Here is a 13,016-nt window from a genome sequence, read left to right as displayed (position 1 = left end):
TTGAAGAAACTGTTCCTTCAGAGAACCTCCATCTTCACAAAACAAAAAGGGATATTCCTTTTTGCAGGACAAATGCCTTCAGAGAGGCCATCTTTTGACGCTATTCCACCTGCAAAGGGCTCACCTGAAGGTCACCTTAATTTGTCTTCCGTCGACAATGGAAGACATTTGTCTTTCAGCAGATATGGGCTTTTGCTTAATTTTATTGATTGGGTCTTAAGCTGTGGGGTTAGATTTTTGTGCTTTTTATATTTTGTAAGCAGTTTTGAGCTTTCAGAAGGGGAAAAGCAGGGGATTTGTTAAATAATAAATAAATGCTAAATAATAAATGAATAAGGCCAGAAGATTCCTTCCCCTTCTGACACCACTCATTGATGGCAGATAAACACCACATTCAGTAGGCATTCGTACACTGCTGGCTGGAATGGAATGAAGAAATAGAAATATAAAAGGGCGGCAGGAAGCGGGGGTGGGTGGGGGGAAGAGATGGGCAGGGTGCCTTCTGCAGCACCCTGCCAGTCAAAATGGGGCATGGTGGGGTGTGCGTGTTCCCCTGTGCCCCGTTTTTGGCCTGATCAGCCACTCCCTCCCACACACCTGGTTTTCACCCTCCTGTCGTGTCCCACTCCTCCGCTGACGGCCGGGTCAGGGAAATCCGAATCAGGCTTGCCTCTGCAGCTCTGCCCAAAGTCCTAGCAAAGTCGTCAGAGCAGGCAGGAGACCAGTAAGTGACTTCAGCAAGATAAGTTCGACTTTGCCTGACTCAGAGACTGCCAGAAAGCAGATCCTTTATATAGGCCATGGGGTGTGGCTCCATGACTCAGCACTCATTAAGGCCTGCCCCTCCCTTCCTTCTGTTGCCTCCACCTATCCAATCTTCTGATGCGAGGGTCACTCCAATCAGCTGTTGTTGGAAGTAAACTTTCCTCAGGCTCACATGCTGTGGAGGAGGGGGAGGGGTCTAGCTGCTCCGTTTGCCTGGGCAAGGAGCCAGGGCTGGGGCCGGGGGATGCTCCCTCCTCTGCAGCCTGCTTGGGCATGGAGCCAGGACTGGGGTCGGGAGGCATACATTCCTCCATGTTCGGGAGCAGATAAGCAGACCCCGGCTGCGGTGAGAGCGGACAAGACACAACACCTCCATGGCCTCCTGCAGCACTCTGCCGGCCAAAAACGGGCCACATGGAGCCCTCCCGAGGCCAGCAGAGTGCTGCAGGAGGCTGTGGAGGCCAAAAACAGGCCGCACGTGGCCCCTTTTAGCCGGCAGAAGTACGGCGGCCCGGTCCTTTGATATTTCCAGGCCGGCCCCGCTGGCTGGATTCAAGTACTCTCGGCGAGTTGGATCCAGCCCATGGGCCTTGAGTTTGACACCCCTGGTCTAAGGGAATGGGCTACCGACCCAGAACAAAAGACGGAAGTCTATGAAGATTCTCAGTCATCGAGGTTGTACCAAAGGTGCTTTTTCAGGAAGCAACTGGACTTTCTTGTTTTTTTCTTTTGAAGATATTTTGCTTCTCATCCAAGAAGCTTCTTCAGCTCTGACTGGATGGTGGGGAATGGAAGGATTTATACTCCTTGCAGACAACTGGTCATTTGCATTCTTTTAGAGAGTCATTGAGGCCACTTGGATGTTTATCTGTGTCGTCAGGGTCATCTGAGAGGTACAAATGGGTGTGGAGCCTTCTTGGAACTGTTGAAAGGCTTGTGTTGTAGACTGGAGATAGATGATGTGTTTTTTTTATTTGCATTTATATCCCGCCCTTCTCCGAAGACTCAGGGCGGCTTACACTATATCAAGCAATAGTCTTCATCCATTTGTATATTATATACAAAGTCAACTTATATCCCCCCCACCCTTGAGAGCGGGCTGTTCAGTTTTGATATAGATGGCCTCTTTGACCCTATTTGAGTTTCTTAATGTGCAATAATTATACTTCGCAGTGTTTCAAGCTATTCTCCAAAAACACCAGAAGGCAGAAAAAGAAGCAATGAATTAATCAAAGAGAGAAGCAACCTAAAAATGAGATATTTCTTGACAGCTAAAACAATTAACAGCTTGCCTTCAGAAATTGTGGGCATTCCATCACTGGAGGTTTTTAAGAAGATATCAGACAACCTGATATCTTCTTAAAAAATGGGATAAGGGTCTTCTGCTTGAGTAGGGGGTTGGGCTAGAAGACCACCAAGGTCCCTTCCAACTCAGTTATTCTGTTTGATTTTTAAAACCAGATATACTAGGAAAATCCAGGAAGTTTAGAAATTGCAAGCCTTTATTCATTGCCACTGATTGCCCTTCATTCTATCTTCCCCCATCTTCATTTGGTTCAGTTTTTCAAGGGGAAAAATATTTTCCTCCTCTTTTCTATCCCTTCTATAGCCTTTTAGCTTTTGCACTTCTTTACTAAGGCAGCATAGCCCAAGTCACCTAAACAGCTCCAAGCATGTTATAAATCTAAAATGATAAAAAAGCACTGTTATTAAATATCTAGGTTGCAATCCTATCAACAATATTTCATTAACCTGATTTCATTTAAATTAATTCAAAACAAATTAATTTTCACCTTGACTCCATCCACTTTTTTTTTATCTTGACACTGCTTACATCCATCTAAAGGTAGTTGCAGTCCTCAGCCTGAAAATATTACCCTTCTCTCTTTCACGGATATAGTCCAAAAATTCTGTTCTCTTGATTCTTGTGCTGCAGGACAATTGGTTTAGTTTTAAAAAATCTGATTCAGGCATGGCCAACCTGCTGCCCTGGACAGCTAGTAATGTGGCCTTGCAAGACTGTAAATTTTTAACAGAAAGAATAGAATAGAGTAGAATACAATAGTGTAGAATAACATAGAATAGCATAGAGTAGAATAGAGTAGAATAGAGTAGAGTAGAATAGAATAGAGTAGAATACTATAGCCTAGCCTAGACTAGCCTAGACTAGCCTAGACTAGAATAGAATAGAATGCTCTTGTATTCTATCACTTCCTTTCAGATGGTCCCAGGATTTCAAGCAACAGCCTTTTCTATCCCTACCTGGAGATATTATTAATTGAATCTGGGGCTTTTCATTTACAAAGCTTGAGCTCCTCAGCCAATTCAATTATTCTGTTATGTACAGGTAGTCCTTGATTTCCGACCACGATTGAGCCCAAAATTTCTGTTGCTAGAGGAGACAGTTGTTAAGTGAATTTTCCCTATTTTACGACCTTTCTTGTCACGGTTGTTCAGTGAATCACTGCAGTTGTTAATAACACAGTTGTTGAATACATTTGGCTTCCCCATTGACTTTGCAGAATTCGCAAAGGGTGATCATGTGACTCCGGGACACTGCAACCGTCATAAATATGAGTCAGTTGCCAAGCGTCTGAAATCTGATCACGTGACCATGGGGATGCTACAATGATTGTAAGTGTGAAAAACAGTCAGTTTTTTTTAGTGCCGTTGTAACTTCGAACAGTCACTAAATGAACTGTTGTTGAAGACTGCCTGTATCTTGTTCATTTCTACTGGACATTCTTTGGAATAGCAACAGCACTTAGACTTATAAACCGCTTCACAGTGCTTTACAGCCCTCTCTAAGCAGTTTACAGAGTCAGAATTTTGCCCCCAACAATCTGGGTCCTCATTTACTGACCTCAGAAGGATGGAAGGCTGAGTCAACCTTGAGCCAGTGAGATTTGAACTGCCGAATTGCTGCAATGTTTTTTTTAAAAAAAAGTCTTTATGAAAATTGGTTTCCGTTCTTAAATGCATTTCTCCTCATAATTACATTATCACACAGTAGATAATGTTTTTTCAAGCAGTAGATAACATTGTGCAAGAATAGGATATTTTTGTAAACTATTGCCTTTATTTAAATGCCCCACAAACTTTGGAATAATGTGAATTTCAAAAAATTGATACTTAATTTCTTGTCATGTGATTCCCTGCTAGTCTTATTAGAATGGTAGCATTGGCCTTGGTTCTCCAGCCTTCTGGTTAATTTTCACATTACTAAATTTATTCATGTTCTAGCAACCAGATACCATTAGGTCACGATGGGAGAGGTCATTTTCTAAGAATGCCCATATAGTTACTTGTCAGTATAAGGCAGTGTTTCTCAATTTTAAAATTCAACTGGGGCTAGCAACTGGAAAATGTCTGGAAGTTGAAGGCCACACATCTTAAAGCTGCTACTAAGAAACACTGGTATAAGGAGAGTTGCAGAAGCAATGAACTAGAATGACTTCATTATTATGGTTCATTGCATAATCAGCCATATGTTTAGACTGGATTTGGCATGTTTGTCCAACTATCCTTCCCAAAGACCTGGGATAGGCAGATGTGGATGTTTAACGGTGTTAAAAGTATCATTGCAGGATATAAGCTGTTCTGAGTAAAGCGGTGTTTTGCAATTGATTGTCAATGCCAATGGTGTTCAATTGGTGCTCCAGTTGTTTTGGGATTGCACCAGGTGTCTATTATTATTATTATTATTTTATTTACACAAAATGACAGTATACACAGCAAACGAGATAACTATGCTGGATTTCGTATCACAGATCACTAGTCAAACGCTTCCCAAGCGTTTAGGACTGTGTGCTGTATCGGCAAATTATGCGAGCAGATCCCAGTAAGGTGACCTTCTGCAGCTGACCAATAGTGATCTTGTCAGCGCCAATCGTTTTTAAATGCTTACCTAGGTCTTTAGGCACAGCTCCCAGTGTGCCGAGTACCACTGGAACCACCTGCACTGGTTTATGCCAGAGTCTCTGCAATTCGATTCTCAAATCTTGATATCTGGTGACTTTCAAGTTTTTTATTATTATTATTATTATTATTATTTCTTTTATTCATTAAACATGAAACTCAGTCAATTGGACATTTAAAAATGTGTCACAAATACCATTGACTGGTGCTAATGGTTGATACAGGTTGCTGCCAGCATCCTAGGTATCAACCAAGTATCTTCTTAAAATATATGATGTTCCGAGTAGCACAGTTTTGTGCAGTTCTGCTGGTGTTATTGCAGGAAGCTGCAATTTCTTGATGTGTTTTGTAAAATTCTTGGACATGGTACCAAGTGCTCCGATGACAATGGGTATCACTGTTACATGTTTCATCCATAATAGCATAGTTTCGATGGCCAGGTCGCAATGTTTCGTGATTTTTTCCCAGTACTTTTTCTTCAACACTGGAGTCTCCTGGTACAGCAATATCGATAAATTGCATGCTTTGGTTTTCAACAACTGTGATATCTGGCGTGTTGTGTTACAAACGACGATCTGTCTATATTCGAAAGTCCCACGGATTGTTGCTGCTGCTGCTGTTGTTATTATTATTATCTCTTTTATTCATTAAACATGAAACTCAATCAACTGAACATTTAAAAATGTATCACAAATATCATTGACTGATACTGATGATTGATACGGCATCCTAGGTGATGATGATGATTTGCCACCCATTTCGGAGTTTGAAAAGACCCCAAGTGGCTTACAATAAGATAAAATGTACAAATATCCAACCCATATAATATACTCCCCTTATAATTCTATAGCCAACCATGGAAGTTCATAAGCCTTGTAGCTTTTTAGACTGTGGACAATGATGTGAATCTTTTGCTTCACAGATTTTTTTTGAACTTTTCTTGAATTGCACTAAAGAAGCAATGTTCAGATGCTACTTAAGGATTGTACCCAATCGATGAATTGAATTTTAGTTTCAAGGGAGAACTGAGGTCATCAAGCAAAGGTTTTCAAGATCCATCATATAGCTAGGTTCCAGGAATTCTGAGCCTATTGGTAGAACCACAATCTGATAAGCAACTTGGTTCAGTTGAAACCACATCTCACATCAAGCCATTTCCTCAATTTTCAGGCACCAGGTCTCTTCTTTCAAAAGAGCAATCAACACGACCCACGCACCTCACGCACCCTTGCCTACCTGTAGTCGTCCACCTGAAAAAGCCTGCTGTCATGCACTCCGGCAAGCCTTGCCGCGCATGCACTTAAAAATAGGGCCAAATTTTGGGGGTAGGGCTTAATTTTAACGCATGCGCACAAAACAGTGCTGGGCCTTCTTTTTGGGGCGGAGAGTGTTTTTGGAGAAACACAGTACTATAGTTCAATTTTGTTTCCAACTTCGTTTATATTAATTAAGTATGTGAATGAGGCCTTTATTCAGCATCCTACAATGGAAAGAACAGGAGATAAAGCATAGTTGACTTCACAGAAGTAGATATAAAATATTAGTGGAAAGTTTGAGCTGCTATATTGAAATAACTGTTTTCAGTGCATTTCAGAGCCCTTTGAATTTTTGAAAAGGCATTCTATATAATTTGTTTCATCTACACTTTGGCAAAAGGGTTTCTCTAGATTTGTGGTAGGGTCAGCATCACATATGGGTTCGATGAGGAACATGGTCCGTCTTTTCATATGATCCATCCTTACAAACTTTGTATTATTGACTGATACATTTTGCTTGTTGGTCCTCGACCTGTGCATCTTTCTTACTAGTAGAGTGAAGCATCATAACTAGCTTACAGAACATGTTTAGTTGATGTTATGAGATACCAAATGATTGTTCTTTTTGGAAGAAGGTTTCGTTTATGTCATGCATAGCATTTCCCAAATAGAAAGATAAGCTAAAAGTAAGTCTAACTCACATCCTTGTGTGTCTAATCACACTTAGCCAAATAAAGTATCCAACTCAATTCTGTTCATCAACTGATATTCAGACATCGCAGCTCATTGTTGGACAATTCAAATCAACCTATCAATGTCACGACAGGGTTGGTGGATTCAGTGGGAAAGATAGTGTTGGCAGTTGCAAATAAAAGATAAATTGATAAAAAAAATAACTTCTCCACCCTCACGTCACTTGCCCCAGCACCTGCCAACCTAGCAATTCAAAAGCATGTAAATGCAAGTAGATAAATAGGCCCCACTTCATTGGGAAGGTAACAAGGTTCCATGTTTTACTGTGGTCTCTGCACTGTGGCGTGATGTCATGTTGGCCACATGACCATGGAAATGTCTTCCAACAACACTAGCTCAATGGTTTAAAAAAACAGAGATGAGCACACACACACCCTAAAATCAGCTATGACTAGCCGAGTAAAATCCGCAGGGACTTATTCAGCTTTACCTTTTACATCATTTAACAGTTGAATCAGGTCTATTTCATCACGCTGCTGGCCAGCAACATTTTTAAGAGAACAAACTTAACCTTTGCATGCTTACTTAGAGGCAAATCCCTACTAAACTAAGCTCAATGCAAATTGTTTTGTTTCAGTGTGCACAGGATTGCATTATAAATTAATTTAGGGCAATAGGCCAAAGTGTGCATGACTGGCAAAAAGAGGAAAATGAATCCTCTCCAATTCTGTCTCAGTTATTCTTTTCCCCAACCCTCCCTGTTTCTTCTTGTACTATCAAACAAGATTATAGGTACATGAACTCCCTGTTATTTAGGTACTGTACGGCGCTACCAACTCTATAAAAAGTGAGCAGCTAGGCTGATATTCCATATATCACCCAGGCAGAGGTGGGTTCCACATATTTTTACCACCGATCCGCCATGCGCGCACATGCTCGCTTTGTGCACCCGCTCTCCCCCTGGGGGCCGCCAAACGACATTGTTTTGGTCGATGGCACCCTGAGCAGGCCCACCCTATGGGAGCGCACAGGTCGTTGGGAGGCTATCGGTGGCAGAAGGCGGTCTCGTAAATAGCCCGGTCCTAAGCCATGGAGCGCTTTAAAGGTGGTAACCAACACCTTGAATTGCACCCGGAAGGCTACCGGCAGCCAGTGCAGGCCGCGCAGGATAGGTGCTCCCTCTATCACCCGCGCAGCCGCATTCTGGACTAGCTGGAGACTGCATGCACACTCACCTGCTACTTGTGCAACCCAGTTCCAAACAGGCCATGGCCCAGTAATGGACTGCAGTTTGATGTCTGGAGATCCCTGACCCAATAAGTGCCTACAGAAATTCAAAGTACTTGCACCTCCTTCAGGACAAAAACACTTCTAAGAGGCAAAATTATGACATTCCTATTAGTGAGTGTGGGATGGCTATGGAAAAGAAACACAGCTGTTCATCCTGAACCTACATGTACAGATTGTATGATCCCATGTTACTATCCAATTTACCTGGATGGTACTTCTCGCATGTTAAAAGCAGGCCTCAATTTACCGTACAACCACAATTGGGATCAGAATTTTCATTGCTAAGCAGGGCAAGTGAGTCACATCCAATTTTATGACCATTTTTGCTGATGTCATTAAGTTGATAACTGCACTTGTTAAGTGCATCATGTGGTTGTTAATTAAATCTGGGTTCCCCCGTTGACTATGCTTGTCAGAAGCTGGCTGGGAAGGCGGCAAATGATGACCTCATGAACTTAGGACTCTGCAACCGTCATACATACATGTCAGTTGCCAAGCCCAAATTTTGATCACGTGACTGTGGAGATGCTGCAATGTTCGTAAGTGCGAGGACCGGCTGCAAGTCACATTTTTCAGAGTCATTCTAATTTCAAATAATTGCTAAATAATTTGTTGTAAGTTGAGGACTTGCACAAGTAATCAGGAGTAGGAGTCAGATTCAAAGCACTAAAAGTTTATTCCTTACTACGTCCACACAAGAATCTGATCTACTAGCAGTCAAACCAAATTGATGTTAGATAAGGTCAACAGAATTCACAGGGACCTGGGTCTCTTGTGGAAATACAACAACTCTAAACTTATTATGCTGGGTACCCATGCTTCACTACTTATGACCATTTTTCACACTTATGACCATTGTAGCATCCCCAACAAAGTATATCATCATCACCAACAAAGTATATCTGGAGAAATGAAGGCTGCTGCTGAGGCCCCGCCATGATACTCCCTATCCTGTGGTAGACCTGCCCCTGCACTTTGAATGTTGGCATAAAATTCCTCTCCTTCACCTCTCTGGCTCCAAAAGACGTCATTTGGAAGCATCAGTTGTAGTTCCGGGCAACAGAAAGACAGTCTTTTCCCTTTAACTGGTGTTACAATAGAAGGAACAGATTCGTCTGAACTGAGGAGGTCAGTGTAAGAAGTGAGTTGGGGCTGGGACACTATGCAGGAGAAATTTGGTTCACAATCCATTGGCTCAGTGGTGGTCGATGATTGAAACACATATTGAATATCTCTCCCGCCGCCTTCAGTCCGGAAGCAGTTCCATAGGTGGAAGGCATAGACATTTTGGTGAGGTACTGATGTTTAGTACTGTAAGGAGCCCCAGACCGCCCCGAGTGAAGGAGTGGAATGTCTACCAGTTGGAATTGAGGTAACGGAATGTGAGGCAAGTGGCAGTTGGAACTTTTCAGGTGGGGAGGGGGAGTAGAACGTCTAACTCCTTAGCATCAGAGCGTGTTAATATACTGTATATGAATATACTGTATATGAAATACTAATGATCTGATGGTCATTTCAAAAAATCCTTTCTTAGCGAGCACCTAGAAGCCAAGAGGAACATATGTGCCAAATTTCAAGTTTGTAGGCTTTACCGTTCTGGAGATTTCGTGATGAGTGAGTGGATTTGACTTTTATATATATAGATTTAACCCCACCCTCTGCCTCAGCTTCCTCAGCTTCTATAGTAGCTCTCAATCACTGAGGGGGCACGATGTCATGGGGGGTCTGCAAATGCTTGAAGAAATGTTATGATTTAAATCTTGAGTTACGTCTTGGGAGTTCAGGGCCACAAAAGGCAAAGGGAGTCCGTGGTAAAGAAAAGGTTGAGAACCACTATCCTACAGGACTATCTGGTTGGTTTAAGAGCCTTGGTGGCACAGCGGTTAGAGTGCAGTACTACAGGCTATGCTGCTGACTGCCGTCTGCCTGCAATTTGACTGACTGCCATCTGCCTGCAATTTGGCAGTTCGAATCTCACCAGGCTCAAGGTTGACTCAGCCTTCCATCCTTCTGAGGTTGGTAAAATGAGGACCCAGATTGTTGGGGGCAAGAGGCTGACTCTGTAAACCACTTGGAGAGGACTTTAAAGCAACTGTGAAGCGGTACATAAGTCTAAGTGCTATTGCTAATCACTTATTTGGTATTAATTGAAATATATTTATATATTGCAAACAATGTCCACAGTCTGCAATACTAATCATTTCAATCAGAAGAGATTCTAACGATTCTGCAATTTGCAAAGCCTAGTTACCATAACAGGGTTTTTAACCTTGTCTCTAGTTTCCTTGGTATTTTCCCATATATCATCTGCTCTGTGGCTTGGTTCCTATACACGCACTGATCCTTGTCTTCTTCTTTTGTCTCCTTCTTTCCTTCCCCAAGCATGCAAACGCAAAGAGCAAGAACCAAACAAAGATAGGAACAACTCCCAGAAGAAATCTCGTCTGGTTTTCACTGATCTCCAACGCAGAACACTTTTTGCCATTTTCAAAGAGAACAAACGTCCATCGAAAGAAATGCAGATCACCATCTCACAACAGCTGGGCTTGGAACTTACTACGGTCAGTAACTTCTTCATGAATGCTAGGAGGCGGAGTCTTGAGAAATGGCAGGATGATCTGAGCACCGGGGGATCCTCGGCAACCTCCAGCACTTGTACCAAAGCATGATCAAAGAACCGAATCTGAATTGGGCACAACTCAACTAATATCTATTTAAAAGGAACGGATTCTTAACGGGGCCCTTCACTGGTGATTTGAAAGCACAATTCTCCTAAACCGTAATACTACTTTGCAACACGGGGCATTCAGTTTAATTTATTTCAGATGAGAATTAGGCTTTGGGGGTTCTCTCTGTCTGTCTGTCTTTCTTTCTCGTGCAGGTCAAAAATATATTCAAGGCAGACTAAGCATGTCAGAAACAGGAGGTGCTCTCTCATGCCTTAGATCAGGGATGTCCAACCTTGGAAACTTTAAGAGCTGTAGACTTCAACTTCCAGAATTCCCCAGCCAACATGGCTGGCTGGGGAATTCTTGGACTTAAGGCCCGCAAGTCTTAAAGATGCCAAGGTTGGACACCCCTGCCTTAGATTAACTCACAGACGGTGTGATAGAACCAAGCAAAGTTCATTATCTTTGGGGCCACCGGGAGCAGCCAACAAAATGGCACCTAATTGAACAGATTGCTCGCTACCGAAGGTTCAAACCCAGCTGACCCCATCCATTTTCTAAACGCTTAGATTCTCCACACTTGTATACCAAAGCAAACAAACACGGAAATAAGCAAATACTGAGCACAAATGTTAACTAGACCAGGGGTCTCCAACCTTAGTAACTTTAAAGTTTGTGGACTTGAACTCCCAGAGTTGAAGCAAAGCTGGCTGAGGAACTCTGGGAGTTGAAGTCCACAAGCCTTAACGTTACTAAGGTTGGAGACCCCTGAACTAGACCTAAGAACACTGGGTTGTACTTTAGAGACTCAGGCAATGTTACCCTGAATATTTTTCAGTATCATCCAACTTAGCCTATTTGGGCTTTTTTCTTAAAAAAACAAAAAAAGAATTTTGTCTAAGGACAAAGATCAAAGATTTGGTTCCCAGAAGCCAAACTATCAAGCACAAAAGCAATAGATGTAAACAGCCGTGTGTGTTCTTTGCCTGTTCTTTCTTCTAGGACGTGCTCGGAGTCGGGAGGGGGTTGTTAGTGAACATGTTGGTTTCAAGCACACTTTTGCAGGTTTTTCACAATTTCTATGTGTACATAGTGCAGACTCACACTCAGGAAGCCCGTTTAGATGCTACCACACAAAGAGCAAATGCAACAAAGATCTATGGTTTTTTTTTTAAAAACCAACCACCACCACCAAATCATTAATTTTACCACACCGTTATTATCCAAGTAAGATTAAGGATACCTTTTTTTTTTTTGCCACATAATTTTTATTTTTCGATTAGTTGGTGTTTCAGCAGGAAAAAGAAACAAACGCCTTCAACTGTCTCTCACCATTGGCGCACTTCCTTAAAAAAGTGTGCTCCAAGCCTGTTCCATGGACGAAAAACCATCTTCATTTATCACTTCATGTCAGAAAAAAAAATGCAACACTACCAAAGATGCAGGATACTGCAAACCAAAGACCATCATAATGTTTATCTCATTGCCATTTTGTTGTCATTGTCGATTTTGTCAGATCTTGCATACATTAGCCAACAATGTTGGCCAAACTAAGGCTCTTTCAGCTCACCTTCCCAGGGAGCTGAAAGAGAGTTAGTTCCTCAAGTGAAGTAGCAATGCTAACTTTTAATCGCACTAGGGTACCGTGCTCACCTACCGATGCATAAACACTATTGTCCTCATCAGAATTCCTCTGGTCACGCAGTGTGCACATTTACCAGTGAATAGCCCCTTTCCTTCGAACACCACTTGAGTGTTCACTAGCAAGCCAAATGCTGTAATGATCCTTTAAAGACACTTGAGACTCTTTTATGTACTACTTAATCGAAACCAAAGAAACTTTTTCTGCACCTATTTCTTCTGCAACAAACTGTTCCGTTTAAGGGGAAAAAAATAAAATAAAAGAAAGAAATGAATAATAATTTAAAAAAAAAACCAAACCAAACAAGGAAACACGTCAGGAAAAAAAATAAAATAAACCAATGATAACACACTGTGTTTTGACAGACATCTTGGGACATTTTTAGGAAGCAGAGTTCAAAGAAAGGGTTGACAAGAAAGGAAACGAATGGAAAAGCCAACAGGATTGCTGCTTCATTTGACAACTCAGTAATCTTAAAGTTGAAGATTGTCTTTAATTTGTGCCTATGCAGTTTTTTCAAAAGAACAAGGAACAGAGCAACCGAAACCTCAACAGCTACAATACCAAAGAATGAGGATTTCTCACAACTTTTAGTTCAGTTCATTCTCTCTCCCCTTGCACAGCAAATAATGCTTTTAGCACCATTGATCTGTGTGAAGGTAAATGGTTTCTGTTTCTTTTGAGCAACAACAAACCAACACACACAAAAGGGATGACTTTTAAAGTTCTTTTCTTATTTTTTCTTTCCTAGTTTCTGCTCCCACGTGGAATCTTCTCAGGATT

General features: G+C 41.9%; 1 protein-coding gene across 1 annotated transcript in view; it reads left to right on the top strand.

The window, feature by feature from the left end:
- The window catches only part of ONECUT2 (one cut homeobox 2), a 73,211-nt gene extending 62,620 nt beyond the window's left edge, over window positions 1-10,591 (top strand). The window contains exon 2 of the mRNA XM_058170491.1: window positions 10,305-10,591. Coding sequence (XP_058026474.1) covers window positions 10,305-10,591 — 287 coding nt within the window. The remainder of the gene's footprint in view (window positions 1-10,304) is intronic.
- Window positions 10,592-13,016: the final 2,425 nt, after the last annotated feature.

Source organism: Ahaetulla prasina, chromosome 2 (assembly GCF_028640845.1).
Source record: "Ahaetulla prasina isolate Xishuangbanna chromosome 2, ASM2864084v1, whole genome shotgun sequence".
NCBI lineage: Eukaryota > Metazoa > Chordata > Lepidosauria > Squamata > Colubridae > Ahaetulla > Ahaetulla prasina.
This window is presented reverse-complemented; position numbering and strand designations above follow the sequence as displayed.